Source organism: Oryctolagus cuniculus, chromosome 13 (genome assembly GCF_051225735.1).
Source record: "Oryctolagus cuniculus isolate XC-2025 breed Fujian yellow rabbit chromosome 13, ASM5122573v1, whole genome shotgun sequence".
NCBI classification, from domain to species: domain Eukaryota; kingdom Metazoa; phylum Chordata; class Mammalia; order Lagomorpha; family Leporidae; genus Oryctolagus; species Oryctolagus cuniculus.
This window is the reverse complement of record NC_142879.1, coordinates 18,383,652-18,401,567: the sequence shown is the minus strand read 5'-3', so window position 1 is coordinate 18,401,567 and position 17,916 is coordinate 18,383,652. Positions and strand designations below refer to the sequence as shown.

General features: G+C 60.2%; 1 protein-coding gene across 4 annotated transcripts in view; it reads left to right on the top strand.

Annotated features, from left to right (window-relative positions):
• Nucleotides 1-17,174, top strand: part of SYT2 (synaptotagmin 2) — an 89,524-nt gene extending 72,350 nt beyond the window's left edge. For all 4 annotated transcript variants that reach the window (XM_070055093.2, XM_051820485.3, XM_051820483.3 and 1 more), the window contains exons 2-9: nucleotides 8,356-8,550; nucleotides 9,304-9,470; nucleotides 10,598-10,717; nucleotides 10,881-11,048; nucleotides 11,309-11,476; nucleotides 14,322-14,439; nucleotides 15,171-15,304; nucleotides 16,034-17,174. In XM_070055093.2, coding sequence (XP_069911194.1) covers nucleotides 8,373-8,550; nucleotides 9,304-9,470; nucleotides 10,598-10,717; nucleotides 10,881-11,048; nucleotides 11,309-11,476; nucleotides 14,322-14,439; nucleotides 15,171-15,304; nucleotides 16,034-16,240 — 1,260 coding nt within the window. In that variant the 5' untranslated portion in view covers nucleotides 8,356-8,372 and the 3' untranslated portion in view covers nucleotides 16,241-17,174. The remainder of the gene's footprint in view (nucleotides 1-8,355; nucleotides 8,551-9,303; nucleotides 9,471-10,597; nucleotides 10,718-10,880; nucleotides 11,049-11,308; nucleotides 11,477-14,321; nucleotides 14,440-15,170; nucleotides 15,305-16,033) is intronic.
• Nucleotides 17,175-17,916: the final 742 nt, after the last annotated feature.

Below are 17,916 nucleotides of genomic sequence, written 5' to 3'. Positions count from 1 at the left end.
CCCTCCCGCTGTGAGCAGGGAGCTGGATCGGAAGCGCGGCAGCCAGGTCTCCAACCCGTGCTCCGAGCTGGGATACTGCCGATGCAGGTGGCAGCTCAACCCGCTGCACCACAAGGCCAGCCCTGGATTTTCTGTCTGCTCTCTCTACCGGCTGGACTGAGAGCAGGTGGGGAGGGGCAAGGGGACAGTGGGAGACTGGCCTGGAAGGGCAGCCCCTGGGGGCCTCCAGCAGCAGCTGGGAGGGGCGGGGAGAACTGGAGCTAAGGGCACAGGGCAACTTGCCATCTGTCTCACTCCTTCCTGTGGGGCGGGGCTGGCACAGGTGGGTGCTGGGGTCACGAGGGCAGCCTTGGGGACACAGGAGAGGGTTGTTTGGGCTGGGGGCGGATTCTGGCTGCTGGAAGGGCATGGGGTCCCCCTGCAGCTCCATATCATCTTGCGGAATCCCAGCCTCTAGGCAGTCAAAGCCTCGTGTGCTGGTTGCCAGGTGGATCTCTCAGCCATCCGAGAGAAACCACCCAGGGCCACCCGGCTCAGGGGTACGTCGGCCTCCTGTAGCCCCGAGCCTCTGGGCAATGAGACGAGGGTGGGCAGTGTTCACACACACACACGCACACACACACACACGCCAGGCCTCCCTCCCTTCCCACCTCTCCCTAGCTGGGTGGCCCTGGGGAGGCCACTTGCCCCAGGCATCAGTGACGTCTGTGAAATGACAGGAGGTGACCCAGGGGTCTCTGAGCCTGTCCTGTGTGTGTACCACACTCACCTTACTCATCTGTGTACCACACAGTTATTGGAAGCCTGGTGATGCCAGACCCCATGCTCTGTGCTAGGGCTGGGGTTGGCCACGTAGACGCTGGCCGTTCCGTCTCTGTGTTGCAGTGTAACAGCAGCTGTGGAGAACCCAGAAATCAATCAGCCCAGTTTGTCTTAATGAAAAGTAGGTGATGGGCTGGATTTGGGCTGTGGGCCATACTCACCAAGCCCTGCCCCAGAGCGGCAGAGGTGAGCACAGAGATAGGGTCTCTGCTTGAACAGTCACAGGTGGGAAGGCAGGGGGCTGGGCCTTGAGCGAGTCTGGGTGGGGTAGGGGGGGTGGGCAGGAGGGGAACAGGGAAGTCCTGTGGGGGCTCAGTTAGGGGGGAGGGCATGGCATGGGCAAAGACCCTGAGGTTGGGCAGGGTAACACAGTGAATTCAGGACGTGGCAGCAGGCGTGTGTGTTGCTGTTAGAGACACGGAGGCGGGTCTGTAGCCTGGTCTGGAGTTGGGACAATGTAGAGACTTTTCTCCAATGGTTTCTGTTTCTTGTGCTGAAGGCGGGGGTGGGGGCGGGAGCGGCAAGTCTGTGGAGGTGGGAGGTTTGGCGTTTCTGTGGAAGGAGCAGAGGCATCTCCCAAGGTTTCTGGGTGGTGCTGTGCACGTGGGAGTCATTGGGCATTTGTTGCACCAGGCCCTCCCCAGGGTGCTCAGGGCGCCGGGGCAGCCGTGGAGACTGGCAGACGGTGGGACTTCGCCAGGGCTGGTGTTTGGCCTGGCGAAGGCCACGGAGAGTGTGGGAGTTGGGAGGGAGTTTTAGCCACGAGGACCACGGTGGGAAGTGAAGGCAGGGAGGACGCCAGAGCGGGTTCTTGGGATAGAACATTCTAGGCTGCGGGAGGCGGTGAGGGAGGGGTCTGTGTCATAGATCTATGGCCGGACACTGGGAGAACGCACAGCAGGGACAGGGGATGAGTCTGGGAGGCCAGCAGGGGCCAGGCCTGGAAGCCACAGGGACAGTGTCCACCAACCAGTCTGGCTGCAGCGTGGGGGTGAGGTGAGCGTGGAAGATTCCAGATGGGTCGCCATCCCGTTCTCCACTGGAGCCGTGGGAACCGGCTGAACGTGGAAGACGTGAGTCAGGCTCAGGTTTGCAGATGCCTTGCACGTGGTGGGGACTCCCTACCCACGAGTGGGAAGACGGCCCCAAGGCTTCCAGTCCAGACCTGGCGTCCTGTAGTGGGCCCTGAACCCGCCCTCTCTGACTCTGGCCCCGCCTACCACGCTGCACCTGCCTCTCATCAGAGGCCAGCGTCTCAAGCATCTCACGATTCCCTGGCTGTCGGGGAGCTGCAGCCTCATGGTCTTGTGGTTTTTACTTCCCATGGAGGCTACAGCGGCGGCACCCAGGGCTGGAGCTGGGGCCAAGGCTGTGGAGTTCTTCAAGGCAAAGCTGAAGCCAAGGAGAGGCTCCCGCTCACCAGGCTGGCACTTGGTCAAGGACGTAAAGGTCAAGTCTGTGCAGGAGATCCGTGTCCGTGCCAGTCAGGCGGTCCGACATCATTGGCTGTTCCTGGGGGTCCCCTGGACGGGGAGGCTTTGCAGATCCTGCCACTGTGGAAGCAGCAGGCCAGGGTCAAGGCATTCATCACCATCGAGGACTACCACGGCCGTGTCGGCCTGGGTGTGAAGTGCCCCGAGGAGGTGGCCACTCCATTTGAGGGGCCACCACCCTGGCCAAGCTCTCCACGGGGCCTGAGCCCAGGGGTGACTGAGGGAGCAAGGTGGGCCAGCCCCACAACAAGCCTTGCAAGGTGGCTGGCGGCGGGGCTCTGTGCTGGTGCCTCACCCTGACCCTGGGGCAGTGGCACTGCCGGCTGCTACCCCACTGCCATCCCAGGCAACTGTGCCATGGTGGTCTTTGATGCCGTCCCCAAGGCTACAGCTGTCTGACCCCTGACCTCCAGAAGACACTGTGGGCCCAAGTCTCCACCTTGCAATGCCCTGCACTACAGTCCGCAGAGGACAGAGCCTAAAGCCGTGGCTACCAGACGGGATTTTACACAAGAAAAAAATATAGTGAATTAAGACTGTTTTTTTTAAAAAAAAAAAAAAGTGGTTGTGGCTCTGGGCCCCGGGAAAGCTGCTTTGTGAACCATCCTGGCCCTCAGTAGTTCCCCTCTGGTCTTTCCTGGGTGCAGGCGCTGCCACTGGCTGCCATCCCCACCCCGACCCCGAATGACCCCGGGCAGCTTCCCGCTACTCCAGGGCGAGTGGAACTCCTTGATGTGGCTGTGAGCCTGGGCTTGCTCTGCCCAGCCCGCTGGCCTCGTTCTCACCGGTGCTCACTCCTCCCCAGCCGCCCTGGCTGCTTCCTGCCCCGGCTCTCGGCGTGGGCTGCTCCCATCCTCAGGCCCCTATTCAACCCTCAGAGCCCAGGAAGGCACTGTTGCTCTCCCAGATGTGGCCGCCTCCAGGCCCCCGCCTCACATTCACGTGTGTGATGGTTTCGTCTGCTGTGTTGTGAATCCCGCGAGGTGGAGTGAGCAATGGAAGCGTCTCTCACATTTTCATCCCCTGCATTCATACGCTGGTCTGGACCCAGATCCTTTCTTGGGTGCTGCCCCAGGAACCAGGAGGCAGCGGCAGGTGTCTGAGAGGTGGTGGGGAGCAGACACGGGGAATCCGGAACGAAAGACCCCAGGAGCCCCCGGCCGACTTTGCACTTGACGGAGAAGGAAGCAAAGCTTTTCTCCCAAGATCTGGACAAGACAAGAATCCCCACTCTTCTCACCTGCGCTTGGCTTTTCCTGGAGGTTCTAGCCAGGGCAATGAAGGAAGAAGAAATAAAAGGCGACCAGATTGGAAAGGAAGATGTAAAATTATCTCCATCTGCGTGATTGTTCATGTAGAGAATCCTAAGGACTCCGCACACACACACACTCACACACACACTACAAAACAACGTTGGAAGAAATGCCAGCTCTGAATAACTGCAGGGACTGTGTAAAGTGCTGACGCTCATTCACTCATTGTTAGGATGGTATATTCCCCGTGCTGATCTGCAGATTCAACACAGTCTCTATCAAAATCCTTGCTGGCTCTTTTATGGAAGATAAACCAGCTGATGCTAAAAATCATATGGAAATGCAAAGGGCCCAGAAACCCAAAGCAGTCTTTTCTTTTAAAGAATTATTTATTCATTTGAAAGAGACACAGAGAGAGATACAAAGATCTTCCATCTGCTAGTTCACTTCCCAAATGGCTGAAACAGCCAGGGCTGGGCCAGGCTGAAGCCAGGAGCCAGGAGCCTCCTCCAGGTCTCTCACATGGGTGCAGACACCCAAGCACTCGGACCATTATCCTCTACTGCTTTCCCAGGTGCCTTAGCAGGGAGCTGGGTAGGAAGTGGAGAGGCCGGGATTTGAACCCACGTCCATATAGAATGCTGGCATTGCGGGCAGCGGCTTAACCTGTTGTGCCACAGTGCCAGCCCCCAGAGCAGTCTTAATAAAAGAAGATCGTTGGAGGTCTCAAACCACCTCAAAACTTGCTGTAAACCTCCAGCGATCAGACGGCGTGGGGCTGGCATCAGGTTGGACGTGCACATCAATGCCTCAGTTGAGAATCTAGACGTGAACCCTTGTGTTTCTGGTAGGTTGACATCGGACAGGGACACGTTAGTTTTTTCAGTAAAGAATGATCTTTTCGTAAATGGTACTGCATCAAAGAGATAGCCATATGCGAAAGAATGAATTTGAATCCTTCCCTACACCGAGCACAGAAAGTAGCTCAGAGTGTCTCGTAGACCTGAATGTAAGAACCACAGCTATGCGACTCCTGTAAGACACCGCGGGAGCGACTCTTGGTGACCTTGGGCCGGGTGGTTTATTTTGACAGGCAGAGTTAGACAGTGAGAGAGAGAGACAGAGAGAAAGCTCTTCCTTCCGTTGGTTCACCCCCCAAACGGCCGCTACGGCTGGCACTACACGGATCTGAAGGCAGGAGCCAGGTGCTTCCTCCTGGTCTCCCATGCGGGTGCAGGGCCCAAGCACCTGGGCCATCCTCCACTGCCTTCCCAGGCCACAGCAGAGAGCTGGACCAGAAGAGGAGCAACCGGGACAGAATCTGGTGCCCCGAGTGGGACTAGAACCCAGGGTGCCGGCGCCGCAGGCGGAAGATTAGCCCAGTGAGCCACAGTGCCGGCTGGGTGGTGGTTTCTTAGATACAACAGCAACAAAAACAGCAGATAAGTTGGACATCATCAAAGCGAGAAAACATGTGTGTTTCCAAGGATGCCATCAAAAATGAAGACAGCTCTAGAATGGAAGGAAAGCCTTGCAAACCTTGCCCTTGACAGGCACTGGTGTTCAGAACATGTCAAGAATTCTTACAACTGAATAGTACGAAGACTCAATTAAAAAAAATCTCGGCGACAGATGTGAACAGGCCGTTCTCCCAAGAAGACAATCAAAGGTCCAGCGAGCGCGTGGAGACAGGCTCAGCATCATGGCTCATTAGGAAAAAAATTTTTTCATTTATTTATTTCAGTGACAGAACTCCCATCTGCTGGTTCACTCCCGAACGGCCACGCTGGCTGGGACTGGGAGCGGGGGACGTAGAGAGAATAACTCATCCCTCTGTCCCTCGCGTGTCGTGAGAGACGTCTCACGGTTTTCCATTTTTTTTTTTTTTTGACAGGCAGAGTGGACAGTGAGAGAGAGAGAGACAGAGAGAAAGGTCTTCCTTTGCTGTTTGTTCACCCTCCAATGGCCGCCGCGGCCAGCGCGCTGCGGCCGGCGCACCGCGCTGATCCGATGGCAGGAGCCAGGAGCCAGGTGCTTTTCCTGGTCTCCTATGGGGTGCAGGGCCCAAGCACTTGGGCCATCCTCCACTGCACTCCCTGGCCACAGCAGAGGGCTGGCCTGGAAGAGGGGCAACCGGGACAGAATCCGGCACCCCGACCGGGACTAGAACCCGGTGTGCCGGCGCCGCTAGGCGGAGGATTAGCCTAGTGAGCCGCGGCGCCGGCCTACGGGTTTTCCTTTAAGAGCCTCGTGCTGTGCTGGTTGTCGCAGAGAGGGTCTGTGGGTTGTCACTGGCTGAGAATGACCCGCAGGACCCCTGCAGTGTCCCGCGGAGCCGCCGGCAGCAGGCACCTCGTGAGCGCCCTCTGCTGGCAGACTGTCTCGGCCCCGGGACTCGGGCCAGGAGGCCTGGAGAGCGAGTGAGCTGGGTGGAGAGGGCCCGTCTCGAGGGGCTGTTGGGAGGCCGGTAACAACCCGGGCTGGAATGAAGCCCACACTTCACGCTCAGCACAGGCCCGTTTGTATTAGCAAAGAGCTGGAAACTATTTATAGCCGATGGTGGAATCATTAAATTATGAACCTGCCATGTAGTAGGATATTACTTGGCTACTTAATGAGAAAAGAAGATTATAATGATAAAAGGCTTATAATAAAATTTTATGTAAAAATAAAGGCAGAATATTGAAATATATAGATAGATATAGATATCTCATATGGTCTCAATACGTAAACCACACTCAGAAAATACTGGTGTAAGATGCCCCAAATGCTAATTGTTTTTTTCTAAAGATTTATTTTATTTATTTGAAAAGTAGAGTGACAGAGAGAGAGGGAGACCACAAAGAGAAAGAGAACTTCCATTTTCTGATTCACTCCCCAGATAATCTCAACGGCCAGGGCTGGGCCAGGCTGAAGCCAGGAGCTTCATCCGGGTCTCCCAGGTGGGTGCAGGGGCCCAAGAACACGGGCCATCTTCCCCGGCTTTCCCAGGCACGTTAGCAGGAAGCTGGTTTGGAAGTGGAGCAGCAGGGGCTGGAACAGGAACTCCAGTGGGGGATGCTGGTGCCGCGGGCAGCAGCTTTAGCTCAGGGTGCCACAGCCACAGCCTCAAATGCTGGTCTCAGTTGTCTTTGGCCATCAGCATGATGGGTCTCTCTCTCCTCCCCCCACCCTCCCAGTCTCCTGCGGGGGGGCTGGATCCCCATTTTTCTCCGTGGTCACCACTTGTTTGAGGTAGGAAGGCTAACGTGCAGCTGAGTGGACCTGGACTTGAGCTCCAGAGGCAGCTGACGCCCAGGGAGGGGTCGGGATGCGGTCTGGGTGCCGCCTCCAGGGGGAGAGGTGGGTGCAGGCCCGGAGGAGCGCCGAGGACACCCGAAAGAAAGAGAGGAGGGCTGGGGGGGCCCAGGAGGGCTGGGGGTACGGCCGGGGCGGGGCGCAGGAGGGCTGGGGGGAGGGGCAGGGCACCAGCTTTGGAGAGAGGCGGGGACTCCTTCCTGAGCCACACCAGGGAGCCCAGGGAGGAGAGCGGCTCACGGTGTCCTCGGTGGTCTGACCTCGCCTCCTCCCTGGGCTCACAAGGTTGGATCTAAACGAGATAGCAGGGTCGGTGCTGTGGCCCAGCGGGCTCAGCCGCCACTTGGGACGCCCACACCCCACATAGGTTTGCCCGTGTGGGTCTCAGCTCCTCCACTTTCGATCCATCTCCCGCTAATGCACCTGGGAAGCAGTGGAAGATTCTTTCCCTCTCTGTCACTCTGCCTTTCAAATAAATAAATCTTTTTTGGTAAGCTTTATTTATTTGGGGCCGGTGCCATGGCTCACTTGGTTAATCCTCTGTCTGCGGCGCCAGCATCCCATATGGGCGCCGAGTTCTAGTCCCGGTTGCTCCTCTTCCAGGCCAGCTCTCTGCTGTGGCCCGGGAGGGCAGTGGAGGATAGCCAAGGTGCTTGGGCCCCTGCACCGGCATGGGAGACCAGGAGGAAGCACCTGGCTCCTGGCTTCGGATTGGCATAGCTCTGGCCATAGTGGCCATTTGGGGAGTGAACCAATGGAGGGAAGACGTTTCTCTCTGTCTCTCTCTCACTGACTGTAACTGTACCTTTCAAATAAAAAAAAAAGGATTTATTTATTTATTTGAAAGGCAGAGAGAGAAAGAGGTCTTCCATCCCCTGGTTCACTCCCCAGATGGCCACAACTGACCAGAGCTGTGCTGATCGGAAGCCAGGAGCCAGGAGCTTCTTCTGGATCTCCCACCTGGGTGTATGGGCCATCTTCAACTGCTTTTCCAGGCCATAGCAGAGAGCTGGATGGGAAGTGGAGCAGCTGGGACTCGAATTGGCGCCCATATGGGATGCTGGCACTGCAGGCGCCAGGCCTCAAATAAATAAATAAATCTTTAAAAAACAAATGAACTATAGGAAACCCATCAATGGGATCCACAGGCAGACCGGTTCCAGCCAGCTAAACCCATCAATGGGATCCACAGGCAGACCAGTTCCAGCCTGAGAAGTGGGAGTGGTTGCTGGGATTAAATATGCTAATAGTTGAATATGCTAATCGTTGAATACGCTAATAGTTATATATGCTAATGCATGGTCCCAGGCACACGTGGGGACTCACCGGTGATGACAGTTGTCGTGGCTCACGTGGAATAAAACAGCCTTGAACTACAGGGCGCGCGTGGCCAACAGTGCTCTGCCTCTCCTGCCCCCCACCCACTCTCCCCCCCCTCCGGGGCCAGTGACCCCCGGGGTGCTCAGCTGGCCCTCCCTCCCTCCTCCCAGCCGGCCCCTCTGCCACCATGAGGAACATCTTCAAGAGGAACCAGGAGCCCATGGTGGCTCCTGCCACCACCACGGCCACCATGCCGGTGGGGCCCGCAGACAACTCCACGGAGAGCGGGGGCGCTGGGGAGAGCCAGGAGGACATGTTTGCCAAGCTGAAAGACAAGTTCTTCAACGAGATCAACAAGATCCCGCGTGAGTGCCCGGGGCTGAGGGGGCGGGACGGGGCCACCAGGGACGGGGTTGGCTGGGCTCTTTGCTAGTGCCTGGATTTCCGGGGTGTCTTTGGGGAGGCCCATCAGGACTGAGAGAGAAGGATCTGCAGTGGCCCGGCCTCCCAGGGGAAAACACTGCCCAAGTAGGAGGAGCCTGTTGAAACCGCTTTATTTGGGAGTATGGGAAATAGAAGTTCCCACTGTGTGTGGAAGCCCTGGCAAAGGCTGTGTAGGAGACACTGAGACGCGGTTGACACGGGAGAGGCGCCCCTGGTGGGAGACGGCCCTTCCCCACCAGGAGGAGCAGCCCAGCGCCCAGCCCCAGACACCCGAGAGCGGCCCAGCGCGGCCCCCAGGAGCAGCCAAACCTTGGGGAGCTTCCTGTGTGTCTGCTCAGCCCTGTCAAAATAGGGCACAGGAACTGGGGCGGGGGCTGTCTCCTCCCGGTCTGCCCCTTCTCCGAAGAGCCGAGAGGGGATGTGCCGGGGGTGCACCTGTCGCTCCAGGAGATAGCGGCTGTGTCCACGGGACCAGCAGGCTAAGGACAGCCGAGGGATGGAGCCTGCGAGGAACACGGCTTCATGCCAGTCACGCGTGGGTGCGGGGCTCAGCGATGTGGAGCGTGGGCCTTGTCGGGGCGGTCCTCGCCGCGACCGTTCATGCCAGCGCCTTGGGGCAGGGGCGAGGGACCCCACCCTGCTGACTCCGGGGGTGGGGGCTCCGTGTGCCGCAGTGCCGCCCTGGGCGCTGATCGCCATCGCCGTGGTCGCCGGCCTCCTGCTGCTTACCTGCTGCTTCTGCATCTGCAAGAAGTGCTGCTGCAAGAAGAAGAAGAACAAGAAGGAGAAGGGGAAAGGCATGAAGAACGCCATGAACATGAAAGACATGAAGGGCGGCCAGGTGGGGGGCGGGGCGGGGCGGGGCCGGGAGGGGCGGGGCAAGCGGGGCGGGGCCGGGAGGGGCGGGGCGGGGCCGGGGCTGTGGTTCTGGGAGGATCTCTCCCCAGCAGCTGGGTGGGGGAAGAGGGTGCCCACTGGGGTGCAAGCTCCTTAGGAGACAGGACGAGAACGGTGCAGTGAGCCCCACAGAGGCTCCCCGGCCAAGACCTTGGAGAGCTGGGTCCAGCTCCGCTCTGTGGGGTCAGCCTGGTCCCAGCTCCGCTCTCTGGGGTCGGTTTGGACCCAGCTCTGCTCTGTGGGGTCAGCCTGGGCTTTCCTGTCTAGCCAAGCATTAGGGGGTCCTCGGCCACCCAGACCGGGTGGGATGGAACGGCTCCCTGGTCACACCGAGAGTTAGGGTGCTTGCTGCTGTCGAGGTGTGGGGCAGCCCGGAGAGGTCCCTAGATGGCCAGTTTCTCCTTTCAAGTTTTCAGAGGCCCCTGTGGGCTTCTCTGTCCCCACGTTTGTTGTCGATGGGGGTGACCGGGAGAAAGCTCTGGCTCAAGGAATCAACGTGGAGAAAGGAGGAAGGCCTGGAGTGCGTGTGTGTGCGTGAATGCGCAGGTGCATGGCCCAGAGGGGGCCTGCCCTGCCCTGTGCACGTGTCGGGGCAGGGGTCCCAAGTGGCTGTGGGGGCGGGGCTGGAGCTGCGTTTTCTCGCGCATCACTTTCTCCCTTCTCTCTCCACCTCTGAACTCACCCTGCTCCCGCCTGTCTGGACCCCACTCCTGGTACGTCTCGCCCGCGGGTGGGGTCCGAGCTGGGAGAGCGCGGGGGGGGGGGTGGGTGGGAGGGGTCTTCACAGCAAGCCCATCCCCTCTGCCCGGAGAGGCTGTGGAGCCCCCGGCGCAGATCCCGCCCAGCTCCAGGCCGTCGTGGGAGGGAGAAGCAGCGCATCCCGGCACCACGCCCCCTTCCAGACGCAGGGCTGGGGTTCACAGGGGCGGCCTGGGGGCCCCGTGGGGCTGGGAGAGGCCAGGACGCCTGAGCAGGGCTACACTCCCCCCCTCACCCCGACTCCCAGCCGTGGGGCGGGCAAGGCCCCACAGGTGGATCCAGGTTGTGCCCGTCTCCTCCCCAGCCCCGCAGGATGACGACGACGCAGAGACGGGCCTGACCGAGGGAGAGGGTGAGGGAGAGGAGGAGAAAGAGCCGGAGAACCTGGGCAAGCTGCAGTTCTCCCTGGACTACGATTTCCAAGCCAACCAGGTATGAGGGGCCGGGGCAGGGAGAGAAACAGCGCCCCCTAGAGGTGGGGCATGGCTCCTCCGTGCACCCAGGCAGGCTGGGGACCACAGGGCACAGGGTGTGGAAGGTTCCGCCAGGCGTGGACTCAGACAGTCCTGAGACGTGGGCCCCTCTCTCCCTGCAGCTGACCGTGGGCGTGCTGCAGGCTGCAGAGCTACCTGCCCTGGACATGGGAGGCACCTCAGACCCCTACGTCAAAGTCTTCCTCCTTCCAGACAAGAAGAAGAAATACGAGACCAAAGTGCACCGCAAGACCCTGAACCCCGCCTTCAATGAGACCTTCACCTTCAAGGTCCCTGGTGCCCCCGGCCCTACCCTTGGTTCCTGGCTGAGGCCAAGGCCTGCATCGGCTCAGTCTGGGACCCTGGCAGGCTGGATGTGGCCCCTCTGCAGGCCTGGGGACCCACCTAGCCCACCGGAGCCCCAGGGCCTCTCGCCCTCTCCCTCCCTCCCTGGGGCTGGCCGGAACTCAGGTGTATTGGCTGGCTCCCAGCAGCCCCTGGAGGCGCATGCGTCACTCTGGCCCCTTCTGATCCTGCTTGTGCCCTGCAGGTGCCCTACCAGGAGCTGGGGGGCAAGACCCTGGTGATGGCCATCTACGACTTTGACCGCTTCTCCAAGCACGACATCATCGGAGAGGTGAAGGTGCCCATGAACACGGTGGACCTCGGCCAGCCCATCGAGGAGTGGCGAGACCTGCAGGGTGGCGAGAAGGAGGAGGTGAGAGCGAGACCATGGCATGCATGCGGCCGCGCGCCAAGCCTTCCCCCGGGTCAGGGTCTTGGCCCCACGTGGCCCAGCTGTTGGGCCTGGCAAGTTGCTGAAATTCTGTCTAGTCTCCTTCTCCAGACGGCGATGCGCCATGTATAATGCGCGTGGCGCAGAGGCTGGGCTTTGGGAGGTGCTGGGCTCTGCTCTGCCTTGGGGCCGCAGTTCCTGACCTTGCCTTGGTGTGTGCACAAGGAAAGATGCCATTTGCCCTTTTTATAAAGGACGCCCAGCGTGGGGACCTTCCCCCAGTGACCACTGCAGCCTTCGCTCACGCGCCGCGTGCGGCAAAGCTTGTGGAAAACGCAGTGAAAGGATGTGGACTTCCATGGAATGTTTTCTTCATTTTTTTAAAATTGAGGGTTGTGGGCACTGTGGAGCAGCGAGTCAGCCTGCCGCCAAGGACCCCCTCTTCCCACGCTGGGGTTTTGCAAACCAAGTCCCCCCTCTGCCTCCCCACCTGGGAGGCAGCAGATGGTGGCTCGAGCGCTTGGGCCCCGGCCACTCATGTACGAGACATAGATTGAGTTCCTGGCTGCTGACTTCTGCCGGGCTCAGCCCGACTGTTGTGGACATTTGGGGAGTGAACCAGTGGGTGGGAGATCTCCTCATCACTCTGCCTCTCAAGTACATAGATCTTTTTTTCAAAGATTTATTTATTTATTTGAAAGTCAGCATTACACACAGAGAGAAAGAGAGGTAGAGAAAGAGAGACAGACAGACAGACCGATCTTCCATCCCCTGGCTCACTCCCCAAATGGTCACAACTGCATCACCAATCTGAAGCCAGGAGCCAGGAGCTTCTTCTGGGTCTCCCACCTGGGTGCAGGGGCCCAAGGACTTGGGCCATCTTCCACTGCTTTCCCAGGCCATAGCAGAGAGCTGGATCGGAAGTGGAGCAGCCGGGACTTGAACCGGTGCCCATATGGGATGCTGGCACTGCAGGTGGCGGCTTCACCTGCTGTGCCACAGCGCCGGCCCCTCCAAGCACTGTATTAATCACTGCACTAAACACTTGCCCCTGCTTTTGGTTCCATCATGCATTTCCCCGATGGCTAGAAACACGAGCCCTTCCCCTGTGCGCGTTGGCCGTGTGGGCGTCCTTTTCTGCAGTCACTGTTGAGTCTGCTCGCTCTCCTGCCAGTCGTATGGGATGCCGGCCCTGCAGGCAGCGGTTTACCTGCTATGCCACAGTGACAGCCCCAGTACCTAAATCTTTAAAAAGCTTAAAAAATATATAGTGTTTATTTAAAAGGCAGTGTGACAGAAATTTTCCATTCACTGGCTCACTCTCCAAGTGCCAGCAACATCCTGGCTGGGCCAGGCTGAAGCCAGGAGCCAGAATTCAACCCGGGTCTCCCATGTGGGTGACAGGGGCCCAAGTATTAGCGCCATCACCTGCTGTGCTTTTTTTTTTTTTTTTTTTTTTTTTTGACAGGCACAGTGGATAGTGAGAGAGAGAGACAGAGAGAGACAAAGTCTTCCTTTTGCTGTTGGTTCACCCTCCAATGGCCGCCGCGGCCGGCGCACTGTGCTGATCTGAAGCCAGGAGCCAGGTGCTTCTCCTGGTCTCCCATGGGGTGCAGGGCCCAAGCACCTGGGCCATCCTCCACTGCACTCCCGGGCCATAGCAGAGAGCTGGCCTGGAAGAGGGGCAACCGGAACAGAATCTGACGCCCCAACTGGGACTAGAACCCGGTGTGCCGGCGCCGCAGGCGGAGGATTAGCCTATTGAGCCATGGTGCTGGCTAGAGTGTGCATTTTTTAAAAAATATATTTATTTATTTGAAAGGCAGAGTTACAGGGAGAGAAAGAGAGACAAAGAGAGAGAGAGAGAGCTTCCATCCACTGGTTCACTCCCCAAATGGCCGCAACGGCCAGAGCTGTGCTGATCTGAAGCCAGGAGCCTGGAGCTTCTTCCAGGTCTCCCACACAGGTACAGGGGCTCAGGTACTTGGGCCATCTTCCACTGCTTTCCCAGGCCACAGCAGAGAGCTGGATCAGAGGTGGAGCAGCCGGGACTCAAATTGGCGCCCGTATGGGATGCCGGTACGATGTTGCGGGTGGCAGCTTATCCTGCTTGCGACAGCGCCGGCCCCCAGTGTGCATCTGTAGGAAGCTGGAGCAGAGAGGGAGCGGGGACTGTAACCCAGGTGCTCCCACATGCGACCAGGGTGTATCAAGCAGTGGCTTAACCCATTGCACCAAACGCCTGCCCTCCTTGAAATTTTGAAGTGTCCTTGTATTTATTGAGCAACTGCTGTATACCAAAATCTCTGTGGTAGCCGCTCCTCCTCCCAAGCATCACTCACTCAACTTGGCCCCGCCCCTAGTGCCACCCAGCCCCTGGCATGCCCACCAGCCCGCTAGGCAGTGAGGGGTGAGTAGAGAGGCTTGGCCACCCCCCTGCCTGTAGGACGGACAGATGGCAGTGAGCAGAGAGAAGGGAGCCCGTGGCTTGGAGAGACGGCAGTGGGTGGGCGCAATGCGGCAGGAGGGCTCCCAGACGCCCAGCTCCTGTGCCCTCGGGAGGGAACGCTTGGTGCCACACCCACTGCTCCTGCCCTCGCCTGAGCATACCCAGCGTCTGCCCGGCCCTGCCGCTGCTGTGCCCCGCTCAGCCGTCAGCCGCTGCTGGGCTGCCTGAGGTCAGCTGCTGAGTCTCAGGCCTCTGAGACAGGAGGTGACAAGTCACGGCCGTGCTGGGCTCAGCGAGATGGGGTCAGGCATGTGAGAGGCAGGGGCATGGCTGAGGTGACCTGAGCCCTGCTCCCCCCTACCCCCACCCCTTGGACAGCCAGAGAAGCTGGGTGACATCTGCACCTCCCTGCGCTACGTGCCCACGGCCGGCAAGCTCACCGTATGCATCCTGGAAGCCAAGAACCTCAAGAAGATGGACGTGGGCGGCCTTTCAGGTACGTGCAGAGTTTCTGGCGGCCAGCAGGTGGCGCCAGCGAGCTAGGCACGGCCCGGAACCCCAGCATGTGCACACCCAGCCAGGGGAAAAACTTTCCCATCCTGGGACCCGGATGTCTCCCCATGGAGCAGTGGGGCTCTGCCCTCCCAGCTCCTCTTTCTGCAAAAGTCCCCTGGCCCCAGTCCAAGCTGCCTCCCCATGCACTCTGGCCATTGCCTCTGGGCCGTGGAGGACAGGACCAGAGAGATTCCATCCCCTACAGGAACGATTTGGGATTTTACTTCTCCTGGCCAAGTGTAGGGAGAGAGCAGGCCTTGGCCTGAGGTGTGCCTCCAGGACACGGCCCACCGTCGGACCCCTCTCGGGAGAGGCTGCGGGCTCGGGAGGAGGCTCTGGGTGTCGCGTCTGCCGTGGCTCTGTGAGGCTGAGGCATCTCCTGGCCTCAGTTTCCCCTGTGCAGGGTCAGGAGGACCAGAGGGGGTGGGGGTCACGACGTGGCAGTTCCCCGCCGGCTGCCCGGCACCGGCGTCGCCCACGGTCTCCACACTTTTCTCGCGTGTGAGTCTCCCTCAGACTCAGGCACCCACGCTCCCGGCAGCCAGGGCCGGCCGCTCCGAGCTGGGCCCGGGACCCCGGAAACCTTACACCACCCTTGCACCGGGGCCACCTGTGTGGGCTCGCAGGGCGGGGCCTGGCCGGGGCGGGGTCTGAGGCTGGGTCCCTCCACAGACCCCTACGTCAAGATCCACCTGATGCAGAACGGCAAGCGGCTCAAGAAGAAGAAGACGACGGTGAAGAAGAAGACCCTGAACCCCTACTTCAATGAGTCCTTCAGCTTCGAGATCCCCTTCGAGCAGATCCAGGTGCGCGGGCCCTGCCTTGGAGCCTGGGAGGGGGCTGGGGATGGGCCTGCCACCAGCTCACTTTGGGCCGCAGGGGCCGGCGGGGGAGCTGTCGGCTGTGCACTCCACAAATGCACCTGGCCCCGGGTCGCCGTGAGTCTCTGCTCCTAGCCCGCTCCCCCTGGTCCCGCCTCCCCCACCCCGCCCTGCCGGCATCGCCTGGATTGGGTGCCCAGTGGCCATCCCAGCCCCCCAGCGGGACCCCTCCTCCCCTGGGACCCCTCTTCCCGGCTTCTCTAACCCCCCAGGGCCACTCTGTCTCAGGTGACTTCACTTCCTGCCACGCCTTCCGTCTCCGACTCTCCCCAGGCTAATCTGTTCCCTCTTCTCCCCCTGGAGAAATCCTCAGCCTTCAGTCCCCGTTCTGTGTCCCTCCCTCCTCTGCCTGGCGGAGGACCTGCCACCTCCTCTGTCTGGCCTTAGCACCCTGTGCGTTCGCTCCCTCACTCTGGGTCAAGTTTGTGATTTATGTGTCTGCTGCCCTCTAGAGGTGAAGTTCACATTCACTCCCCCTCCCCCGAACCCCTGGGGCGCCAAGTGCTTCCCATAGTGCCTAGAGCCCAGCACCAGCTCAGAAAGGTGTGTCTCTACCTCGGGGTCAGTGCAGACTCAGCCGCAGCCCCCGGAGGTGGGGGGAGTTGGCCGCCCCTCCCCCCGCCTCCCCAACACCCCGCTTTGCTCTCTCTGCAGAAAGTCCAGGTGGTGGTCACCGTGCTGGACTATGACAAACTGGGCAAGAACGAAGCCATCGGCAAGATCTTCGTGGGCAGCAACGCCACGGGCACAGAGCTGCGGCACTGGTCCGACATGCTGGCCAACCCGCGCAGGCCCATTGCCCAGTGGCACTCGCTGAAGCCCGAGGAGGAGGTGGACGCGCTGCTGGGCAAGAACAAGTAGGCGGCAGCGGCGCCGGGACCCGCGCCCTGCGCGGACGCTGACGGGATCCAGAGCTCTCAATACCTCAGTTACGCGACCTTAGAGGTGTTCCCATCCGTCTGTGGGCGTGTCCTCCTTTCCCCTGCCTTCTCCTCTTTTTAAAGACCGACTTCCCTTTGATGGCCGTGTGGGACAGTCCCCCGAGAGGTGAGAGGAAAGCCTGGCTCTGTCCCTTGTCCCAGGAGCTGCCCTCGCTGCATGCCCTGCCCTTGTCCCTGTCCCACTCTTTGAAAAGCTTCATGCACACCTCACCCTGCGTGAGGCCCTCTACTGGCCGATGCTGGCAGCACATCCCGTTTCCTGGTGAGGCCGGGGCGGCGTGGGTGTGCGTGCGCCCGCGTGCGTGTCTTCGAGCCTCTGTCTTCGCTCGTGGAAGGAGCCGTGGACAGCGACGCTGTGTGGGACCCGGAAATGGAGAAAGTCGGCTGTGTGAGTGGGAGGTCCCCTCCGAGCTGGCGGGGAAGGCGCAGGCTGCGGGTCGGGTTGCAGAGGCGCTCAGCTTCCTGCGTGGGAGGCAGCGAGACGTGGGGCCTGGGTGCGTGCAGACCCAGGGCCACATCCCCGACGCCTCCGTGCACTTCCTCCCGCCAGCCGTGCTGGCCCGGAAGCGTGGTTTCTGGGGCGTTCACGGACATGAACTCTTCGCTAGTGGGTCAGCCCCCAGCACGGACCGTCAGCCCAGGATCTCGTACTTGGAGATCCTGAACTCCGAACCGCGAAGCACCGGAAGTCCCCCGGCCCAGAGACACCAAGCTTCGGCTCCTGTTCCGAGACAGAAGCAGAGCGGGTCCTGGGCCTTGGTCCCCGCCCCCCACCCCCATTGTGCTTTGCTGCTGTTTATTTTGTAAGCGCAGTGCTGTCTGCAGACTTTGTCCAGAGCCAGAGAACTTTGGAAGGATGGTTTAAATGTGCTTAGTGCCCCTAGGGGCCAGGTAAGAAGGGGCGTGGCCACACCCGGAGGCGGGGCAGGCGGCAGAGGCTGGATGTGCTGCGGTGCCCCCTCTGACGGCCACTTGGTGCCCCCTCTGCATGGGCCACCCGAGGGCCCATGAGCAGCCGGAGCAGCCCGGAGGCGCCTGTGGGGGTGCCCGTGCTCACTCACTGGGGAGGTTTCTCTCTACGAATGCCAACAGGAGGTGGAGGAGACTGGCCAGGGTTTCCGCCCCCAGCTCGGTTGTCACCCTTTGTCCCCAGCGTTGATAAAAAGCCATATATATGTTAGTCCCGTTAGCACTGAGCCCACTGAGCCCCTTCCAGCCTTCCGCCTGGGCCGGAGTCACGCCCCCACCCCACAGGCCAGAGGCCACGCCTCTTTGCCTCCCTTCTCTGGCCTCTCTCTTCCATCCTTGTCATTTCTTTCCCAGCAAAAATGGCGGCACTTCCTGTCCTGCCCCAGCTGGGCCCCTGTAGGCAGATGGACGCTGTGGGACAGGGTGCGGCTGAGGGCCCAGTCTGAACCAGGTGCACAGTGTCCTTTTATTTCACTTTGCAAGGGAGGGGAGGGGCCTGCGCACTTGCTGGGCTTTGCTTTCTGAAGGGGTCTCCGCAGGGAATGGCCCGGCAGCCGGGCTCAGCCTGCCTCCCTTGCTGAGCCCTTGGTTTCAGGAGCACCCTGGGAAGTTACGATGTTATACGCT